Here is a 20,812-nt window from a genome sequence, read left to right on the forward strand (position 1 = left end):
TTGGGGTATGCCGCTTTCTGACACTTCCAATTTAGATATAGCTAATGTAATAAAATTGAGACATTTAGTTTGTTAGAATAAAAATATATATTTTTTCTGTTGAATATTTTTTTTTTAATGCTATGGGGAGCAGTAATTCTGGTTGATCTTCCATCCTATCTGAGGCATGTCACTGGATAAATTATTCCTAACTTACATTGTGACCCAAAAAGTTTATTTATATCTTCCCATTCCCCTGACATCCACACAGTAAAAGCTGATAAAGGGCAAAAATGCGGTCTATCTTATCAGTTTTCAGTGTAGGGAGCATGGATGCTGGTTCTGATCCTTTATGGTCCCAAGTGCTCACAACTGTAGTCCTGACAAGACCATAGACCGACTTAAGGGGCCCATACATCTAGCCACTATTACTGGAATTCCCCGTTCTGCCAACAACAGGGTCGGGGAATCTGGGATATTTAACATGTTAAAGAAATCTCATTTCCCCTGTCACAATCTGTAAATGATCGGAATTGGTGAGTCAGGGATTTTTTACATGTTAAATTTCCCCAATGATCAGATCGGCAGAACGGGGAATTTCGGAACTGATGTATGGACCCCTTTTAGTTGTTGGAAAATCTTCATCACATTTTGTGCTACAGCCACATTCATTTTAGGCCTAAACTTCTTAGTGTCCCATTCCTACTTGCCCAAGAAAGGGTCCGCTAGAGAATTGTTCCAAACACTACCTAAGAATTTTAACAGCAATGAAAAAGAGGTGTTGGCACTTCATTGTGCAAGTCCTTGAGTCCCTCAGCAACTCTTGACTGGGTCGCAGTGAGCTGAATTAGGGATACCAAGCCTTCATTTTCTGACCAGGCAGGTGTGAAAGGTGGTCTGTCTCCTCAGCATCTCTTGAGAGGTCTCACACATAAAGCGTTCTTCTAGAGGCAGCGTAAGGAGCAGACTTGTTGTACGCAGGTAGTTTGGTATGATATGGCATATTGCACATAGCTAATTGTGGACCACCATGTAGTAGGCAAAGCTGCTGTGGAAATAGGTCTGAGGCCCAAATATGCCCCCCATTAGACTAAGATGGAGTGAGTGAACGATAATGATGAAAAATGCAGGTTGCCTTGGCATGCTGAATTGGACACTGGCCAACAGAGTGGTAGGATTGATGCTCTGGGGAGATGGGCTGCTGATGATAACCCTATGGTGCAATTTGAGTCACTGACTGTCACCTCTGCAGCATGCTATTTTGCCCTACATCCTGGGAGCATTCAGGGAATATCATTGAATTAATTTGTCACACATTGTTGCCATCTGTTAACTCTTATGACCACATTCTTGCAGACATGAAATGCAACTTTGATTCATTGTACTTTCAACATCCAGTATTCTTGACTGTCCAGAAAAGGTTCTGTATCACTTGGCACTAAGAGGATGAGCGGAGCAGCTGCTGCTCTGTTCTCTCCGACTCACTGGTTACTTTGAACAACTGCAGCAAGGCTGCTATGGACATCTGTCATCTCACTCTAGGTGATTAAGGGTCCACCTAAAATTGGAGTTTAAAAGTGTGCACTGCAAAGTACCTCATGCCATGCTCCAGAGGTTAGCTGTTGCTGTTATTTAAAATACATATGGAAAGGAACAAGGCACTGTGCCCATCTCCTGTGCATGAAGAAAACTGGGTAAAAATAGTAATTTTAATCCAGTGACCGCTAGGAGTATGTTTACTAAAGGTCGATTTTTTTTATTTTTTTTTTATCATTTTTAAATAGATCAAAATCGACCTTTTTAGTAAATATACCCCCTAGAGGCTGTGTCTACCTACTCCAGATGGAGAAAAAAAACACACATATTGGGTTGTAACCTGAGCGTTCAGCTTGATTTTGTAGTTCGCTTTTTGCTGCTGTGGAGCAACGTGTCGCGTTAGCTTTTGGACACCTTCTGTCAAGCACGTGCAGATAAGTCTAGTGTAGTTGTTCCTGTTGTGGCTCTGATGACGTCAGAGCAGTGGTGGGAACTTGTTTCGAGGTTCCAATAGGGGTGAATTAGATGAGAGAAAAGGTTTATTTTCTCTGCTCTCTGCCCATTGTACAATTCTTCTTTTGGAAGACTAATTGGTTTATTGGGCTTCCAGCACTGCATCTATACTGACGACACCCAATTCTATAGTTCATGCCCAAAAAGTATGTGGACTCCTTATAATTAGTGCATTTGGCCATTTTAGCCACACCCATTGTTAACAGGTGCATAAAACAAAGCATATACAGCCTTGCAACTTAATCATTAGCAGTAGAACGGGTCGTACTGAAGAGCTCATTTATTTTCAACGTTGCACTGTTATAAGATGGCACCATTCCAGCAAGTCAGGTTGTCAAATTTTATGCATTTCTACAACTGTCCTGGTCAACTGTAGGTGCTGTTATATTGAAGTGGAAATGTCTAGGTGCCCCTACAGCTAAGCGGCATAGTGGTAGGCCTCACAAGTTCACTGAATTGGGACCGCTGAATGTTGAAGCACTAGCATGTAAAAATAATCTATCCTCTCTCTTGTACTTCACTGCCTGGAATTCCTAACTGCCTGAAAGCAATGTATGAAAAGTAACTGTTAGTCTGGGATATCATGGATTGGTTTCCTCCGATCACCATACAAAATGCCAAACATAGACTGTAGTTGTGTAACGAATGCCACCATTGGATTATGGATTATGTAGCAGTGCAAAAGTATCTGGAGCCACCAATAATGCTTCACAATCTGGCAGTCTGATGGGGAAATCTGGCTTTGGCAGATGCCAGGAAAACGCTGCGTGCCCAAATGCAAACTACCAACTGTAAAGTTCGGTGGAGGAGGAATAACAGGCTGGGGCTGTTTTTCATGGTTGGCCTGGGCCCCTTAGTTTGAGTGAAGGGAAATTATAATGCTACATATTCTAGCGAATGATGTGCTTCCAACTTTAGACAACTGTTTGGTGAAAACCCTTTCCTTATTTCAGCAAGGTAGTACCCCTGTGCACAAAGTAAGGGCCATCCAAAAATGGTTAAGTTGGGTGTGGAAGAACTTGACTGGCCCACCCTTTGGGCTAATTTGTAACACCAACTGTGAGCCAGGCCTTATGGCCCAACATCAGTTTCTGATCTTACTAATGCTTTTGTGACTGACTGGATGCTATTCTCCACAGCCGTGTTACAAAATCTATTGGAAAGACTTCTAGAAGATCGTAGGCTGTTCTAATCACAGGGGAAACCAACTCCATATTAATGCCCATAGTTGTCCACATACTTTTAGCCATGTAGTGTACTTTTCCTCTCTATATTAACTCGGGTAATTGTCTTTCTGCTACCTTCATAGTTGTCCCAACGCTATGAAAGCTCAGCATGTCTAAATCTGAGCTCAGCAGGTTAAGCCGCTATCTTTTTGTTACTTGATTGTTTCTCACTTCCAGTCTTTCTCCCAGTATTTTGCCTTTGAAATATTGCCAGAATACAACCTATTGAGATGCTATCAAAACTCTATCTTTATCTTTTCTCTCATCTCCTGCCTTAACTACTGCCGCCACCTTCTTCTAGTGTTTCTGTTATCCATTTAGCCCTTTCATGTCCACTTCTGATAGCTGCCAGAATAACGGTACTTTTTGCCAAACTTGTTTGTTTCAGGAATGGGACGAGAGGTGGAAAATCTTATCCTGGAGAACACCCAGCTTCTGGAAACAAAGTATGTCCCTTTTTATATTCCCTCTTACGCAGAACAATCCTATGTGCATTTAGCTATCTTTATGAACACTGTAAACGTCTGCTGATGTAAATGTAGGTCACTATTGATATGTCATTCTTTCAAGAGAGAAAGACGTATGAAAGTGGTCTCTGTAAAAACATCCTGTATGTATTCCTATAGTGAGAAGTGTAAAAAAAACATTCCATTGTTCCTCTTGTTCCTGTTGCTAGAAAGCCTTCCTGTTAAGACAGACGTTACGGTGTCCATAGCCAATATCTACATGTCCTTACATCAAATGTATTGTGTTTTTACAAATGTTTGCTAATATTTATTTTTACATTTATTAATGGGTGTTTGTACAAATATTGATGTGCACAATCAAATCTTGTGCTATAATGAGTGTTTTAAAGAAGCTAGAGGAATTTTGGGTATTGTGCTAATGTGCTTAATCTGTTGTCTTCTTCCATAAAACCACTTGTAATGTAAGCACTACCATTTATTTTAAGCTTGTAACATTGTATGTTGTTTTTTTGACACATTTTCCTCTGATATGTACATGGTAAATGTAGAAATGCCCTGAATGTGGTGAAGAATGACCTAATCGTGAAGCTGGATGAGCTAGTGTGTGAGAAGGACGTGTTACAAGGGGAGTTGACCTCCATCAAACAGGCCAAACAGAAGCTGGAAGAGAAGAACAAGGAACTGGAGGAAGAACTAAAGAGGTCAGACGGTCTCTATAATCCTCTCCATGTCGTGAACCTCCATTACCTTATGCTACCAGTCTTAATATTTCACAGCCAGTTTAATGGAACCTTCAGGCTAGGAAATTATGAGTACCCCATCACTCAAAATACTGAGTTACGATTGTAGTTCAATACAAAACATGCAATACTAAAAGATCTCAGCGCCTAATGACCACCTGCTGATAGTTCTCTATGCACACCTGCAGCAGAATTATAAGAGGTGTTGCCAACCTCACAAACAAAGATTCGTTGATTTCAATTCGTATTTATTCCATATTAGGTCTTATTAAAACATCATAAATATTACACCATGTATAAATATAACAAACTCTTTTGTCTATATATGCAATATCTAGGGTAAATAAGATTGGATCATTAACTCTAACAAGTTAAATAATGATCCATATATAGCATGCAAACATATCAGTTTAAAATGGGATTATGTACCAATACATTTATAAACAGAATAGAGCCTGTGTGAAGAATTAGTAGCAGCTTAAACAATTGAACGTTCCTTTTACCTAGGTGGTTTATTCCAGAAGCACCACTTAGAAACAATTCAATGACAGTCTTGTTTTCCGGATTTCCTCATAAGCACATGGAAAAATAAACAATCAGTGTAATACCACCGGGTATAAGCTGTATTAGGCAAGCGTATCCAAGTAAGTATAGTGTCCAACCTCTAGCGGCTAGTAAGGGGCGCCCCCCCTAAGGCAGGTCAAGGTAGCTTAATAATGGGTCCAGCCTGACTCACCATCCGCTGGTTGTAAGTGACAAGCGGGAGAAGCTGTGATCACAGTGCCGCATTCAATCCAGTCTAATAGCCGGAGCGCTGGCCGCCCTTGCTTTATGACCCCACTTCACTCCCTACCTATATCGTTCATGTAGCTCATAAAATCTGAACCACTTGTTACTCAAGATGTTTATTGATGTAAATGTGATGTCTGCTGTATGTTCCTAATTAATAAAAATTAGATTTGTAAAAAAATAGTTCTTGTACTGGCCCAGGAAATTTGTAGTTTGTGAACATTTTATTTTCTTGCAGGGCCAGAACCGAGGCGGAAGAAGCAAGGCAAAAATCTAAAGATGAAGAAGATGTAAATTAATTTTATATATTTTTGATTTGCTGTGCTACCATGTAGGAGTAGCTTGTTTTTCTTAAATTTTAAGTTTTATTACAAATTCATAAAAAAAATGACTCATTACTTGATTAGAGTGTGGGGACAGCCATTTTGTGTTAAACATTTTATGAACCTGCTTAAGAATTCACAAAGAGGTCTTCCGCCCACTTGTGGAATCGATGCCACGTCGAGCTGCTACACTTCGCTGGGCTAAAGGGGGTCCTACACAATACTAGTCCTCTATCCCATGACTTTTGCCACTTCAGTGTCTATATTCAGTGAGACATTCTGATACAGTTTCGTTAGTTTGACATTGTGTGCCTTGTAGAACTGTGCATACCATGCATTTTATTTTTTGTATTGCGCTACATTAAGTTATGATAGTGAATCCACCCCTCTCCCCACCACATATACATAAAGGCAGCCAATTATTCAAATAGTCCATATTTTTTTTTTTTTTTAAACTCTCATGAGTGATGATATAAGTAAATTGTATCTTATTTTAATTTCTAGTTGTCCTGGATTTCCTGTTTTGTACTGTTCTAGTTTTCAGATGACTAATGTTCCTTTGTATAATATAGCATACAATGAACACTACATGAATTTCTTCTTCCTTTTAGTATTTATAAGCTTCACAAGTCAGTGAATAACACTCATTTATTAAACACTTGTAAGATTTAGTTGGTACTGTTCTGTTTCCTTAATCTAAGCAATGAAATAAAGCCTAACCATCTAGGTGTCCATTCAGATAGAGATCTGGCTTCTAACTAGGATGTCTCTTAACATTTGTTTCATGGTTGACTTACCTGAGATGAGTGTGTCAGTTTAGATGGCAAATTCCAAAACAGTAAAGATATGGTGCTGACTAATGCACTATGGAGACAGTTGTCGAGATACTTTAGCTAGAAGTTTAGAAAATTGATGGCAGGTTAGAATTACTCCAGTATGTTGTTTATTACCCACACGTGTACTGTCTCTCTGATACAGAGCGATGTGCCCACGGCCCAGAGGAAAAGGTTCACACGTGTGGAGATGGCTCGGGTACTGATGGAAAGAAACCAGTATAAAGAGAGATTGATGGAGCTTCAAGAGGCAGTTCGGTGGACTGAAATGATCCGGTATTCATTACCCATTCTCTGTTCTTGCTGAATATAATCTAGCAAGGTTTAATGGGTTATATTAAAGCTAAAAAATAAATATTTTAATATTCTAGTTTTTATTTATGAATTGAATGTGTTTTTATTTATTATTTTTTTTAAAAACTACTTTTAACAAAAGCACGTTTTATTTTTAGTTTTTGGTGCAAAAACTTCTACAGTTTTGTAGCCCATAATTTGTTCTGCAGTAGAATTAAGTTCTGAAATGTTTTCCTTTTCTTTCCAGAGCATCAAGAGAAAATCCTGCCATGCAGGAGAAGAAGAGGTCGAGCATCTGGCAATTGTTAGTATTAAATCATGGAGGGAATGGTTTCTGGTTGCCAAAAGTTTTAAAAAGTTCTAAAATAAAATAAAAAAATTGGGCCAAAGAGGAGACTATGAATGATTCTTTAATTTTGATATTCGGCTGGTCGTGTCCTATTTAAAAGGACTTTACATGGACTATCTACAATCTAAAAATGTAACCATCTCTCCTAGGTTATTGAAAAAACATTGTTCACTAGCCATGTTAATATGAGAGGTGGCGGTATGGATATGGTAGTCTGAGCAATTTTCCCTTCGCCATGTCACCATCCCGGGTGAACAGTATTACCACAGCCTTTTAGCTTTGTCTCATAGCCTTGTTGCTAGGAGTAGAAACAGAATATCCTAATTAATTATAAGGTGTAGCTATGAGCTAGGTGTTATGCCCGCCATACACGGTGCGATATTGTAGCCGATCCGACGGATTGGCACGATATAGCTGCTATATCGTACCGTGTATGGGCATGATATTGTCCCGTGTGCGCTCCCGTGGGGTCATACATCGCGTCCCCAGATCTTATGGCAAATTCACTAAATCAGGGGATGCAATGTAAAACCCCATGTTGCACTGTGAGGGAGGGAGGTGCCGGCATATCGGGCAGTCGGCCACCACTTCGCACAGTGTGTGGGGACCGCCCGATATCTCACCGTGTATGGGCCGCTTTAGTTATTCCCCCATTGCTTTGACACTTGTGGGGGACTAAAAGGATCTGGTCTCGCTTTCTAGTTCCCATTACCATTGGAGCTGAGAATTTTACAGTTGTCCACAAAAACCTTGCTAATCTCATGTCAGTTAACTGTGCCTACTTTATCAGTAAGAAAAGATCTAGAACGTCTATCATTTCCTAACGGGTGTTCTGTGTTTTTTCTTTCTTCCGTGTTCAGTTTCAGCCGGCTCTTCAGTTCCTCAGCCACTGCTTCTAAAAAACCAGATCTCCCTGTTAATGTTAAGTACAATGCTCCAACCTCGCATATCACACCCTCCATCAAGAAGAAGAGCAGTGCCTTAGCCAAACTTCCCAGTGACAAGTACAAAGCTTTCGACTTCCTAAGTGAAGAGTGAGTGTTCGGTTTCCACACATCTCCATACTTTAATAGCATGTTGTCATAGGGGACAGGCTCATGCATATCTGCATTACACTGCTCCTGTTGCCTATGGAAATGTTAAGAATGCAGCCTGTTGATCACTGTGCCTATAATGTCACTGGTCACTTATGAGTTGATGGGCTTACCCAAACATAGAGCCAAAGATGTACATGGTACATTTGGAGATTATTTCCTAGTTTAAATGTGTAACTACTTATTATTCAGCAATACACGAAGATAAGAAGAAAACTTCCACCGCAAATCTCTCAAATTCCTTAGCGTCTAAAAAAAAAAAGAATTCCAGAAAGGTTCAGAATATTTGTAAGGGCTTCAAGTATATTTATTATGTGAAGCAGCTTGCACTGTAAGTGGCCCTATACAACACTGTTTATTCTGTTTATAATGTCCTTGATTGACAGTCCCTCAGCCGGTAATGAAGCCTCTGTAGCCTCTCGGCGAGAACAGAAGCGAGAGCAGTACCGCCAAGTAAAGGCACATGTTCAGAAAGAAGACGGCCGCATACAGGCGTTTGGCTGGAGTCTTCCTCAAAAGTACAAACCGGTAACGTGTGGTTAATAAATGCTATAGTTAATCATATATATTTTTTATTTCTATATATTTTTTATTTCATTTATTTTTTATTTCATTTTTTGTAATCTCTGCACAGAAAATGACTCAGATCTATGACATCGTAGAGCATGTGTTAAACTAAAAGTTCTAGTTTACCTAACAATTCTTTATTTTGTAGTCCTAACCCCCACTCTATATAGGATTATATACTAGATAACACACCCTAATAGCATGTATCTAGCACTTGATATAGTTACAATCATGCATGTACTGTAGTTCTGCGTGACAGCTAGTGTCTTTTATTTGTTAGATCTGCTAGCTATTCAGTTACTGTTGGTTTGTTTCTCTTTGTAGTGCATTAGATGATATAAAATGAAATGTGATAAAAAGTCAATATAAATATGACAGATACCCAGGCATATGTAGGGGCTTTTGCTGTGATGGTAGGTTCCGCATCCTTCCCTAGTCCAGCATTGGTTAGAGTTTTTACTCCTGGTTACAGTACAGAGCTCCGTGGCCTGTGAGGTTTTAGGTGTAACTGGTATCCTTTTTGTCGTGAATCAGTATCTGATATTTGAAAGTAATGGTTTCAATTGGTTTCTTTAAAGTAGTTGAAGAGATCCCAAACATGGGTAATGTGATCTGGCAGATGTCCGCACCCGTTTAAATACTAGTTAGCAGTTTGTCTGACTTCCTCAGATTTTATTGCTGGATGTGACCTCCACCAGCATGTTACAAGTGCAATCTCTAGCTAGAGTGTGAACTAGACCATTTTGGGTGTACTTTTACATATTTTATGCTTGGCCCTTCAAAGCAAAGTGACATATTTCCCTCTGTACATCCATTTTAATTTATACTCTTGTACTTTATAAAAAGTTGCATTAAAATTACTGAAAATGTATATTTGTTTCAACCTGACAGCTTACAAATGGTGGACAAAATGAAGGCAAAATGAAGAATTTACCAGTTCCTGTATATTTAAGGCCTCTGGATGAAAAAGACACGTCCATGAAGGTGACTAAACTACCTGAGTTTTTCATTTTAGAAGGAAGATACATTTATTTATTATGTTTTACTTATTCAATTAAAAATTTGTCCTGTTTTATTCCTTTTTAATGTGGAGGTATTTAATTGAGTGCCATTCTGATAGTTCAGTGGCTGTTTTTATCGCTGATGACTGTCTGAATGCATCATTCATAATTGTCACCTAGGAAACGCTGGATTACTGAGGCCATACCCTGGCACTATTGGGTGCAGGTCCAAATATGATTTACTGGTCCCAGCGAGATTCTGCCAATATAGCTGCTAGAATTAAATCGGCAATTCGTTTTAAGACTAAACCAGGTTGCGTTTTCCTTAAAAGTAATTGCCAATTTAAATCTAGCAGTTAAATCTCTGGAATCATAGCTGGATCATTACATCAGAGCCAATTACATTTGGACCCCACTATGTATTTGTGTTCATATTTGGTGTGAAAGGAGAGCATGACATGGTGGTATTATCTGTTCCTGTGACCATGTCTGTTCTTCCACAGCTGTGGTGTGCAGTCGGTGTTAACCTTTCTGGGGGAAAGACTAGAGACGGAGGCTCCATTATTGGAGCTAGTGTCTTCTATAGCGACCTCCCAGGCCCTGAAATAGAGAACCAGAAATCCAGAAGTGAATCCCAAAGCAGTTTAGAGAAATTGGAACAAGAGCTAAAGGTACGTTGAAGACGCATAGATTGCATTATACAGAATCAATACTGTTCTATAGTATTATAGCTGAATTTTAATTAAATGCTCATGTCTGAGTATAGACTCTGATTTGCATACTGTAGTGCAGTGGTTCTCAAACTCTGTCCTAAGTACCCCAAACAGTTCATGTTTTCCAGGTCACACAGCAGGAGCACAGGTGTATTCCTTACTCACTGATACATTTTAGAAGATCTACAGGTGGAGCTAATTATATTACTTCTGATTCTGCGAGGAGACCTGGAAAACATGCACTGTTTGGGGTCCTGAGGACCGAGTTTGAGAACCTGTGCTGTAGTGGATACTATTTAATTTTATTACTGGTGAGCTAAATTGCCACTTACACACAACAAAAGCTCAGAGAACTAAAGTAGGTCACTGTGCCAGTGCCCAGACTATGCCCAGAATTGTGTGTTCTGTTTGGACAGGTGCAGCAAAAGGAGTTGAGGCACCAGGATGAATTATCCAGTCTGGTGTGGATCTGCACTAGCACTCATTCCTCCACCAAGGTCATCATCATCGATGCCAACGACCCAGGAAACATGTTGGATAGTTTTATAGTCTGTAACTCTCACGTCCTATGTATCGCTAGTGTACCAGGTAAGACATGCTTCCACCTTCCATGTACCGCTAGTGTCCCCGAGCTAGAACTGCTTCCCCACATTCTCTGTATTGCTAGTGTTCTTCCAGAGTGTGTGTGGTACTAGTGTCCCCGAGCTAGAACTGCTTTCCCACTTGCTCTGTATTGCTAGTGTTCTCCCACAGTGTGTGTGGTGCTAGTGTCCCGAGTGAAGACCTTTCTTATTCTTGTTCTGTGTAAGACCAGTTCTTGGCTAATGTTGTACTGACTTTCACAAAGACAAAACAGCAAGCACTTATAGCTTAGTGTGATATGCTAGGTTATTATGCAGGGCTTTTACCGTATAAAAAGGCAAAATTATACAACCACTTTGTTTGTATAGCCACAACAGTATTTCTACTTCAGGGTCCATAGGGGGTCCACAGGGTTGACCTTGGGGTATAGGTTGGGAACCAAATCCGGGCACCACGCAGTTAAAGCTTTTAGCTTCCAGGATGCACTTGGGTCCACTCTCCCTATAACCCCACCCCCCAGCCAGAGGCACCTCAGTTTAAGTTGGTGCCCGGCCGGAGTCGGGTCACCGTTACTGCAGGGGGGCTGCTTAGCAGCCCCTAAGCTTAAGAGTTTTATTTTATTATTTTTTACTACTCTTCAGAGCGGCAGCATCAGACTGTCCAATGGACGTCTGAGCTGCCGCTCCTACACCCCGCCGGCGCTGCGACGCCAGTACAGATCTGGGGATCGCAGCGGGACCCCAGAGTCTGTACTAGCCGGGCTCTGGAGGAATCCCTGGGCTGCTGCCGGATCGACGGGGACAGGTAAGTCGCGTGGTCACCGCTTGCGGTGATCCACGTGTGAATATGCAGCCTTATGCCTCCGGTCTCTGGGGACAGACCGGAGGCGCTAGCGGTGGCGGCGGGCTCCCCCTCCATGGAGGCATACCCCGCGTGTCCACTAGCCCACCAGGGATTATAGCGGCAGCGGGAGCCGGCATCCCGGGGGGTTAATTGCTAGCCAGGGGAGGAAGCCTTCCCTGTCTAGCGGCTCCTCCCCTCAGCTCAGCGCGCCTTTCAATACTACAGTCTGGCGTCGCTGAGCTGCTTCCTCCGCAGGCCACGCTTCTTCTGAGGTCTCCAGTGGCCATTTTCTCTCTGTGGTGCTGCAGAACTCTTAGGATGTCAGTGAGCCCAGTCCCCCTGCGTACCTGGCCATTTGGGTGAGTGTACACAGCGCTATAGCCTTCCCAGACACTGAATCTGGGCAGTTGAATGTAGCGACATTGTGCAGTATATTATATGTCATGCAAATGTATGTATATATATATATATATGTCTGCATTGTATGTGACTTTTGCTAGTGCTGACTGTCTGCTTTTTCTCTTACCTGTCAGTGTATATCTATCCCTTTTCTTTATCTGCCCTAATACAGGTGTACCTGGGGTGGTTCTGAGACCTCACATATATATATTTGTTAATATCTGTGAGGTTTGTCACATACTGTTGCGTGCTGCACGTTGCCATATTTTAGATGGAACTGTGAGTTGCATACGCTGATAATGGGTCCCTGCAGCTAATCTTAGCGTCAGTCAGGACCGGTATGGCGCTGCTTAATATTTCCGTCAAGATAGTCAGATATATCTGACCAGGAGATTGCACACGATACTGCACCCATTATTGCGATCCTGCAAGTCATAGCCTTCAGGAATTAGTGCAGAGGATTTTAACTCAGAAAGGTTTATGTATGCGGCACCATCTGGTGCGGGGCCCCTTGCACGACCCCCTTAAAGGGCGGTTTATTTCTCAGGATCCTCTCCTTTGAGGATCGCCGGGCGGGCCCCATTGTCGTCACTCGCTTGGAGTTACTTCACCATACTGCCCTTTTGAACTCGGGGTATCTCGCAATTTCTTGCAATTTACCCCTGTGCAACAGACTGTCGCTCCCCGCCGGGGTTTTTCACAGTACATGAATTACCTCCGATACCACATCGGTCTGTCATTCCCCTTGCAGGGATTACCACAACGGCCACCCTGGTGGATGTTGTTTTATAGAAATACTAATTGGCGTGATATATGCCCTGTGGTTACTGACCAGTGGCTCTGCCGTGAACTGGATGGTATATTCGGCTCTTTCCCTCTCACATGGGGGGAGCCGATTTCAAGTATTATTATCCCTGCTTTGGGGCTGGTAGCCAGGTTCATTCTGGATATAGAGAATGTCGATCCTGCACCTGTATCATACATCTCCCATTTCTGCCCAGCGGGTGGATCTCATAGCGGGAGTCTGGCTGTCGCCAGATACGAGGACTCACAAAGGCCTCCTGTTTCCCATTCCCTGAGGGTCCTCCCAAGTAATGGAAATCCCCTTCTGGGATGGATTTGTATGTTAATCATCGGGTTACAGGCATTAATACGCCTCCCATCCCGGCCTGGACGGATTTTACGGATCCGTAGGTGGTAACTTTGCCTGAAATCAATGTACTCGTTTTCAGGGCCTGTTGCCCGTCCTACCATGGCCATCGCATGGTGATGCTTTTGTGACGTTTTTCCCCTCCAACACGTCCTGAGGTTCAAATATCTTTTGCCGCTCACATAAAATATGCAGTGGTCATATGTGGGATTACCTCATGGGATGCCGGTCTTCTAACTTTCAGGGTTTCGGCGGCGTCTGTATCCGCCGCAGTACCCTATGGCTGCGTTATGGGAAAGCAGAGGTGCACACTCCTTCCATGGGGAAGATCTTGTTTGGTCCTGACCTTGACAAGATCGTTGCATCATTGGCAGTATCGCTAATGGGGAGATACCGTCTTTAGCTACTCCCACTACATTCGGACTAACTCTGTTAAGTCTTTTTGTCCTCAGGGTCAGCCTAAAGGCCTGTTTTTTCCTAGGCTGTCGGCCTCCATGGGGGCCACCATATCCAGTACCGAGCAGTCCTGGACTTCCGGACGACCCTGTTTCTACACCTGAGGATATACCCTCAGCCTGACGGGACAGGTCTACATCTGGGGAATTTCCAGAGTGAGGTACTCTCATTGCTCAGGCAGCCTCCTCACAGGCATTGTTACATGGGCCCTTCTTCAGACCTGATCAGGGCCTTACAATCCCAGAAAGCTATACAGTCTTTGTGGTAAGCAGAGCTATTTCGGCCAACCTCACTATCTCAGTGAGGGACTGGTTGTTCTACTTTCTTTCTGGGGCGGTGACCGACTGGTCCTCATTTGCCTATACTCTGTCTCAAATCCCTGAATCAGATTCCAACGGTGCCTGGACTCAGGTGGAATCGTCCATGCTCCATCATCCGACGTTTGGAACCTGGGGATTTTAGGGTATATCTGAGTATTCAGGATACGTACCTACGGGTACGTACAGAGCCATCTCATCAGCAGGGGTTCAGGTTTGCTGTGCCACAGCAACACTTGTAAGTTTCGGGCTCTGCCTTTTGGGACTGTCCTCAACTCCACCGGGGTTTACCAGCCTTATGGATTTTCTGACAGTTCACCTGTTCAGGGTATCCGAATGCTCCTTTCTCTGGACGGTCTCCTGCTTTTAGCAGGATCACCAAGGTACTTTACCGCCAGGTCAGGATAACCGTGGCTTCTTCTCGGCACAGATAATTAGTCAACGGAGAAAAAGTCCTCCCTACATCCCTCACAGGGTTTTCTTCATCTGGGAGCACTGCTGGATTCTCAGACTCTGAGAATTTTTCTGGCGTAAGACAAGATCTCCACTCTTCAACTTGGAGTGTGCGGATATCTACGCATTCGACATATGTCATTACTCTTTGTGATGCGCGGTCTACCAGAGTGTCTACCTTTTGGTAGGGTGGAATGTGCTCAGTTCCATTCCAGACCTTGCCATAATTGACTCCCCTCCAGATGGATCGAGTTTTTCCCATCGGATCGATGTTCGAACGATGATACTTTCTCCAGAGGCGAGTTGGTCTCTGTCCGGGTGGCTATGGCCATCTCGTCCAGGGTGTTCTTTGCTACAGACAGTGTCTGGTCCGCATTCGTTTCGGGGCAGTTGGACGTCTGTCGTTTCTGTCCTGCCACTTAACTTGTTGATACTTTAGGCTGTCTTGGACCTTCACTCTGGCCTAACCCATATGTCACGGTAAACCTGAATAGGTTCAGTCCGACAGTGTCACAACAGTGACTTCCATCTAGGCAACACTGGTAGTTGGGTGGCAATGTCAGGTATGTCATCCATTCTGGCATAGTCCAAGGGTCTTCTCCTGGCCAACTCTGCAGTGTTTATTCCCGGAGCTCTCCATTGGGAAGCGGGCTTCCTCAGCTGTTGCGACGTGCATCCCGGGGACTAGTCTCTTCTCCAAGAGAGGTTTCAACTCCTGGTGAGCAGAGGGGGCCTCCCTGAGGGGATTGATCCTCATGGCCTTCTGACTTGATCACACATTACCGGTGTTACAGTCCAGCTCCAGGAGTACTGAAGCTACCTTCAGTGACTCTTTGTCAGTGAAGTGGTCCTTCCACTTTGTGTACCTGTGTCCTCCGGTCTCCCTTCTTCCTCGAGGTCTTCGGAAGTTTAATTCGAGACGGAGGGGCTTTCCTTCTGGGGGCTCCAGTTCGTCCCAGACATCACTGGTACTGGGATTTTCGGAGTCTCCTCATCGATACTCCGTTCCTACTGCTTCACTATCTGGACCTGTTGTCTCAGGGTCCTTGTTTTTCCCTGGACCTGGATCGTTTGTCTTTGACTGCGCCCCTACTGTGGTCCTAGGGCTTCCCTGGCTCTGTCTTCATTGAGATGTTTAGAGCAGATAGGCCAGACTTTGCTGGGATCTGCCACGGACTGTGGCACACATAATTCTTATGGTATCGTACCTGTCGATACGATCCTCCGGTGTCCAGGATTTTCAGATATTCTGGCATTCCTTCCGGCTGGCTTGGGTTTCACCCTTGGCCTGGCCTTCCTGACAGTGCGGATCTCTACACTGTCGGTATGGTTAAGATATGGAATTGCTCCGCTCTGGTATCCAGTTCATCCTTTGGAGTGTTTTCTGGATTATGCCTCCACTTGTCCTCCCTAGGGACTCCTGGGGAGTTAGTAGTGGTTCTTTGTTCCGTCCGGGGACAGTCAATGGAACTGCTGGTTGTGATAGCCATTACATGGTCTATTGTTTAAGCTCTCTCTCTCTCAGGGTGTTTAAATCAACCAGGAGAGTGTCTGAATTGGGAGCGTTCTCATGTGGCTCCCTCTTCTGGAGGGCATCATGTCAAAGTGTGAGTTGCTCTCGCCCTGTATTTCTTCTTAGAGTGGTTTTTAGGTTCCATATTATTCTGGAACTTATGGTACGGCCATTCAGTCCCCAGTCTTCTCGGCTGGTGTGGCCTCATTGACTGTGGTCCGGCCTCTTTGGCTTTATATGATCCGTTCAAGTTCCTTATGGTAATCGGACTCCTTATTGGTGGTCTGCGGTTTCTGGTTTTCACAGGAAACGATGGCCGGCCTATAATGAAATGTTGGCTGGATGGCCTCGTATGTCTTCCTCAGGGGCCTACCCATAGGTAGGCATTTCTGTAGTTGAGGCTTGTTTTTTCTCGGGTCATGTAACCCTCGTGGGCGGCTCGTTGTGGCGCCTCGGCTGTTTTGCCTTACTAGGTGTCCACGTGGTCTTCTGTCCAAACCTTTTTTTAAGGTTCTAGGCATTGGTTTCCTTTGCCTCTCAGGATGCTTCCTTTTTGGCGACGGATTCTCCTCTCAGCACAGGAGCGTCCCCACCCTTGGTTGAACTGCTTTGGGACATCCCCAAGGTCAACCCTGTGGACCCCCTATGGACCCTGAAGTAGAAAACAAGAGATATGGTAAGAACTTACCTTTGTTATCTCTGTTTCTACGAAGTCCATAGGGTCCACAGGGCGCCCGCCCTGACGCACCTGGCTTCATATGGGCTGTGTTACTGGTCACCGGTTTCCCGTCTCCTTTTCTGTGAGTATGGTTCTAGAGTGTTCCAGTTTTCTCTCTCTTTTTCTCTCCTCCTCCGGCCTTTGGCTACTTACAAACTGAGGTGCCTCTGGCTGGGGGGTGGGGTTATAGGGAGAGTGGACCCAAGTGCATCCTGGGAGCTAAAAGCTTTAACTGCGTGGTGCCCGGATTTGGTTCCCAACCTATACCCCAAGGTCAACCCTGTGGACCCTATGGACTTCGTAGAAACAGAGACAACAAAGGTAAGTTCTTACCATATCTCTTGTTTTTATCTTTTCACTTTAATTTCATCTTTAGAAATAGTTTACACTGTTTACAAGGCTGAAACTGTGGGGTATTTATTTGTCTCTTTATTGGAGAGGGCTGATAAGGGACACCGCTTGTTGTTTATGGCGTTTAAACATATAGTAACATACGGAATGTATAACTTGAGGCAGTGGTTCCCAAACTGGGGTGCCATGGGTTGGTGGTCCAGGACCAAATTAAATTGATTGCTATATTACCCATGAATGACAGGTAATCACAATTTACATAATATCATAATTTTTTTTGCAGAATATCTCAACAAGAAACTTTTGGTCTTGGGGTGTCGTGAAAAAAAAGCTGATACTGTAGGGTGCCTTGTTTCTAAAAAGTTTGGGAACCACTGGCTTCAAGGATAGTTATATTGGTTAACTTTATTTTATAATGGTTAGAGATGTGCACTACTTTAGTATTGTTTCATACACATTGTATTTTAGAATATATATATATATATATATATATATATATATATATATATAGTGTATGTATATATATATTTCTAGAATACAATGTACATGACACTGGAACCATGGTTCTAAATGGAGCTGGAGAAGCCTTGGCAACAAATAGTTTATAGTTTGAAGCAGCAAAACAGTCTCCTTCACCCCTATACCCCCCTTCATACAGCAGCCAGTTTCATATATTCTTAATACTAGATCTTAACATTGCTTTTATTTTTTATTGCTGCGAATATTTAAAGAATGGCTTCATTTAGCTCTCTGTAATATTTAGCAGTAACCAGATGTGCTGCTTTGTTATAGGTGTGATGGAAACAGACTACCCCACAGGAGATGCTGTAAAACAAGACCTAGACTCTGGACAAACAGACAAATCCTCCTTATCGGAAAGCCTAGTGAGCAGCACTTCCTCCACTGACCAGGCTGTAGGGGGAGTCAAAGTAACCGCTGCCTCTGTGGAGGAGACCCAGCCCTCCATAGCACAAACACCAAGCGTCATTTCCCCTGAAACAGAGATTAACCCGGGTAAAGATGGTTTGTAACCTTTGTTTGGTGAATTAGCCACTTTAATTGACCCAATTCAGAGGGTGTTCTTCTAATCACTTCACTTACTGCTTCCCTGTATTATATATAATGTTTAAACAGTCTCCGATATGTTCATTGGCTGTAAGTCCAGTTTAAGGCTGCTTAGTGTATGGTAAATTTAAAACATGAGAAATATGTGGTGTCTTTCTTTACCTATTATTTGACGTGTAGGGTATTGTTTTTATTCTTTGGCTCTGAGGGGTAACTAGTTGTAAAAGGAAAGAGTTTTAGGCTCTTTCTAGCCTCCTGGCTGAAACCCTATTAGATGCCCTGCTTGAGCATTCTCCAAGCCCTACATCACAAATGATATCTATTCACATCGTGCACTGATGAGATCTGACAAAAGAGAAATAGACTGTCCACTTGGATTTATGATTCTTCATATCTGGTGGTAACATACTTGCGTATAAACCAGATGCCCTAAATGCGCTATTGGCTTATAGATTTCTTAGTGTGAAGTTTAATCTTTCACATTGTGTGTTTCTGGTATAAAATCAGTGGTTGAACATGCAATGAGAGTGAGTGCCTACTGGTATAAGGTGTCTCTTGAAATGCATATTAACACAAAGGTATGTTCAGTAAGTCAGTGGTAGGAAAGAATATTTGAGTTATTCTGGTCTCAACAACATTACCTAGTAAGTTTGTATAGTCTCCCTGTGCATGCGTGGGTTTCCTCCAGGTTCTCCGGTTTCCTCCCACACTCCAAAAATATACTGGTAGGTTAATTGGGTCACCACAAAAATTAACCCTAGTGTGTATGTGTGTGAGCATGTGGTAGGGAATATAGATTGTAAGCTCCACTGGGGCAGGGACTGATGTGAATGGCCAAATATTCTCTCTGTAAAGCGCTGTGGAATATGTGTGCGCTATATAAATAACTGGTAATAAATAAATAGTAAGTCACTATTACACTTCAACATGATTGAGGCAGTGACACGGTTCTGATGGACACAGCATAAATAGCTAATTAACACATCACTGCATTGCTTTTGCAAGACAGACCATTGCAATGGCATCTTGGATACAAACAGCTGTAAAAAAAGAAAAATAAACTACTTTCTAAGCTGTGTAATTTAAAGGTTTATCATCAATTTTTATGTTCCTGGTGACAGATCCAGACTCCACCAGCTCTGAGCTGGATGATAACATTCCCACAGCAGAGGAAGCAACAGAGGCCACTGAAGTGGGCGAGGGCTCTTCGGATGACGTGGCAGATATTACTCAGGCAGGAATCTATACGGAGCATGTTTTTACTGACCCGCTGGGTGTACAGAGCACAACGGATGACACCAGCTGCCCGGCCAGGTGAGCTTTCTCTTTATTGTCCTATAAAAATGTTCCAAATGAGATATTCATATTTGCTGATTTTAAAGGATGACTGCTGTCAATCATTAGGCAGATCATCCAGAAATGTAGTGTAATAATTGAGCAACATATATCCTCTATTCCTGGTAAGCATGATGAAAATGTGTTATCCGTATTTCTGGGCTCTCAGAGAAATGTCTCCTTTCCCAGTGCTTGTGTCTAGAACATCCTCCTTCCAGATGAACACTATCATATATGTTCTAACCCCTGTGCAACCCTTAAGGCAAGTATCTGAGTGTTAGAGGATGGGAATCCCTGTCCAAATCCCAGTATTTATTGGGGGACAATGCAGTAGAGGACGAATACCGGTCATATGTAAGCCGATCACATGATTTATAGCCAATTCTGGGTTGTACTTCTCAGCAAGTCACCGCACCATGCACCACCTGATGAATATGGTGATTTTAGCAAGAATCTTTAACATAGGTCGATGAACATTAAAAATAAAAACATCTTACAAAACAGGTTAAACTTAAGGTGCGTATCCACTTGCCAATATAAATGGACAATTGAACGATTACGACATCGTTATCGTTCTATCATTAATCGTGCGCTGAAATGCGCGCTCCCGCTGGTCGTTGTCGGCATAGCTCATCTCCCTAACATGACGGTCAGCCTGATGATAATGTCATCATATCGTTCAATGTGGTCACTGCACAGTGTAGTGAACGACTGAACTATAATGATATCGTGATCACTCAGTCCTTCATTGTCGGCAAGTGCATACGCACCTTTTAAACTACATGTTTGTATAAAAAGAGCTAATTGTAAGATTTGCAAATATATACTGCATGTTAAAGTTTCAGGATGTTCCCATAACTTTGGATGTTTTACGTAATGTGTAGAGTGATTTTCTTACACTCTGGACAGTAATCCAATGGAGGAGTGCTGCAGCCTGCCACTTTAAGCAATCCTCTGCAGGAATGGTCACTGATTTACAGAGAGAAAATATAAATGTCAATGTAAAACATCTAAAGTTCTGTCATGGTATGAAGTGTTATATATGTTGTGAATGTTAATAGTGACTTACATAGGCAGTGTTTTATGTTTTAGTGGTCCTTTCTTTTCTTTCAATTTATTCTTTTTCATCATTTACCAAGTGGTTTTTATTGAACACGTGATACATGCATAGGAAATTATCAGGTGACATTGAATGCATCACACAAA

At 42.8% G+C, this 20,812-nt stretch overlaps 1 protein-coding gene across 1 annotated transcript in view; it reads left to right on the forward strand.

Annotated features, from left to right (window-relative positions):
* Positions 1–20,812, forward strand: part of SPAG9 (sperm associated antigen 9) — a 92,203-nt gene that overhangs the window by 56,703 nt on the left and 14,688 nt on the right. Inside the window, exons 9-20 of the mRNA XM_088468591.1 lie at positions 3,643–3,700; positions 4,270–4,422; positions 5,489–5,540; positions 6,552–6,682; positions 6,948–7,004; positions 7,910–8,083; positions 8,530–8,671; positions 9,602–9,694; positions 10,215–10,382; positions 10,841–11,012; positions 17,999–18,220; positions 19,393–19,585. Coding sequence (XP_088324717.1) covers positions 3,643–3,700; positions 4,270–4,422; positions 5,489–5,540; positions 6,552–6,682; positions 6,948–7,004; positions 7,910–8,083; positions 8,530–8,671; positions 9,602–9,694; positions 10,215–10,382; positions 10,841–11,012; positions 17,999–18,220; positions 19,393–19,585 — 1,615 coding nt within the window. The remainder of the gene's footprint in view (positions 1–3,642; positions 3,701–4,269; positions 4,423–5,488; positions 5,541–6,551; positions 6,683–6,947; positions 7,005–7,909; positions 8,084–8,529; positions 8,672–9,601; positions 9,695–10,214; positions 10,383–10,840; positions 11,013–17,998; positions 18,221–19,392; positions 19,586–20,812) is intronic.

This window comes from Taudactylus pleione, unplaced genomic scaffold, assembly GCF_031769625.1.
Source record: "Taudactylus pleione unplaced genomic scaffold, aTauple2 ptg000012l, whole genome shotgun sequence".
Classification (NCBI taxonomy): Eukaryota; Metazoa; Chordata; class Amphibia; order Anura; family Myobatrachidae; genus Taudactylus; species Taudactylus pleione.